Source organism: Halyomorpha halys, unplaced genomic scaffold (genome assembly GCF_000696795.3).
Source record: "Halyomorpha halys isolate HHAL.00 unplaced genomic scaffold, Hhal_1.1 Scaffold6947.1, whole genome shotgun sequence".
Taxonomy (NCBI): Eukaryota; Metazoa; Arthropoda; class Insecta; order Hemiptera; family Pentatomidae; genus Halyomorpha; species Halyomorpha halys.
This window is the reverse complement of record NW_027111875.1, coordinates 1-1477: the sequence shown is the minus strand read 5'-3', so window position 1 is coordinate 1477 and position 1477 is coordinate 1. Positions and strand designations below refer to the sequence as shown.

At 33.6% G+C, this 1477-nt stretch overlaps 1 protein-coding gene across 1 annotated transcript; it reads right to left on the bottom strand.

Moving 5' to 3' along the window:
* Nucleotides 1–58: 58 nt before the first annotated feature.
* Nucleotides 59–1471, bottom strand: LOC136796337 (uro-adherence factor A-like). Its single transcript, XM_067049803.1, has one exon. It carries the CDS (start codon nucleotides 1469–1471, stop codon nucleotides 59–61), a length of 1413 nt encoding a protein of 470 aa, XP_066905904.1.
* Nucleotides 1472–1477: the final 6 nt, after the last annotated feature.

Genomic DNA, 1477 nt, shown 5'->3' with positions numbered 1-1477 from the left:
TAAATTATTATAATAGAATTTTTTAAAAGTACCTTTTTTTTTTTTAATTTATCATTTACTAAAACTTAAAATGAAATAGGATGAAAGGACATTTTGTTAGCTGGTTAAAATTTTCATTGGGCATCGAAACCCATTTCTTTCTTGTCGCTTTCATTATAACACGTGAATTATCTTGCAATGGCTCCTCAGTTTTTTCAGTATTATATATTGGTTCAGAAGGCTGAGAAGAGTTATTTGAAACAGGTGGCTGGTTAGTTAAAGAGGATTTGTTATCTGTCTTAGATTCAACAATGCATGCATTAGATTCCATAATGAACTTTTCCGAATCAAATATTGGATCTGGCAACTGCAAAGACGTATTTATTACAGGTTTTATTGAAGCGGAAAAGGATTCATTATCTTTCTTAGATCCAACAGAGCAAGGATTAGATTCTGTATTAAATTTTTCTGAACCGAATATAGGTCCTTGTGCCGGCAAAGAGTTATTTGTAACAGGTTGTTTTGAAGCAGAAGAGGATTCGTTATCTTCCTTAGTTCCATCAGTACAAGGATTGGTTTCCATATTAAGTTTTTCCAAGTCAGATATAGCCTTTGGCACCTGCAAATAGTTATTTGTCACAGGTTGTTTTGGAGGAGAAGAGGATTCGTTATCTTCCTTAGTTCCATTAGTACTAGGATTGGTTTCCATATTAAGTTTTTCCAAGTCAGATATAGCCTTTGGCACTTGCAAAGAGTTATTTGTAACAGGTTGTTTTGAAGAAGAGGATTCGTTATCTTCCTTAGTTCCATCAGTGCAAAGATCAGTTTCCATATCAAGTTTTTCCGAATCAAATATAGGTTCTGGCACCTGTATAGAATTATTTGTAACAGGTTGTTTTGAAGCAGAAGAGGATTCATTATCTTCCTTAGTTCCATCAGTACAAGGATTAGTTTCCATATCAAGTTTATCTGAATCAGATATAGCCTTTGGCAATGGCAAAGAGTTATTTGTAACAGGTTGTTTTGAAGAAGAGGATTCGTTATCTTCCTTAGTTCCATCAGTGCAAAGATCAGTTTCCATATCAAGATTTTCCATAATTTTTCCATTTTCCATAAGATTTCCATATCTATTTTCTGAATCAGATATAGGTCCTGGTACATGCAAAGAGTTATTTGTAACAGTTTCTTTTGAAGCAGATGAAGAATCATCATCTTTTTTAGTTCCATCAGTGCAAGGATTAGTTTCCATATCAAGTTTATCTGAATCAGATATAGGTCCTGGTACAGGCAAAGAGTTATTTGTAACAGTTTGTTTTGAAGCAGATGAAGAATCGTCATCTTCTTTAGTTCCATCAGTCCAAGGATTTGTTTCCATATCAAGTTTTTCCAAATCAGATCGTTCTGGCATCTGAGATGATGTATTTGAAATAGCTGGGTCATAATTAGAAGGTAATATATCTTCTTTATTAGAAGCAGTATTGCTTGGCTTCATTTCTTC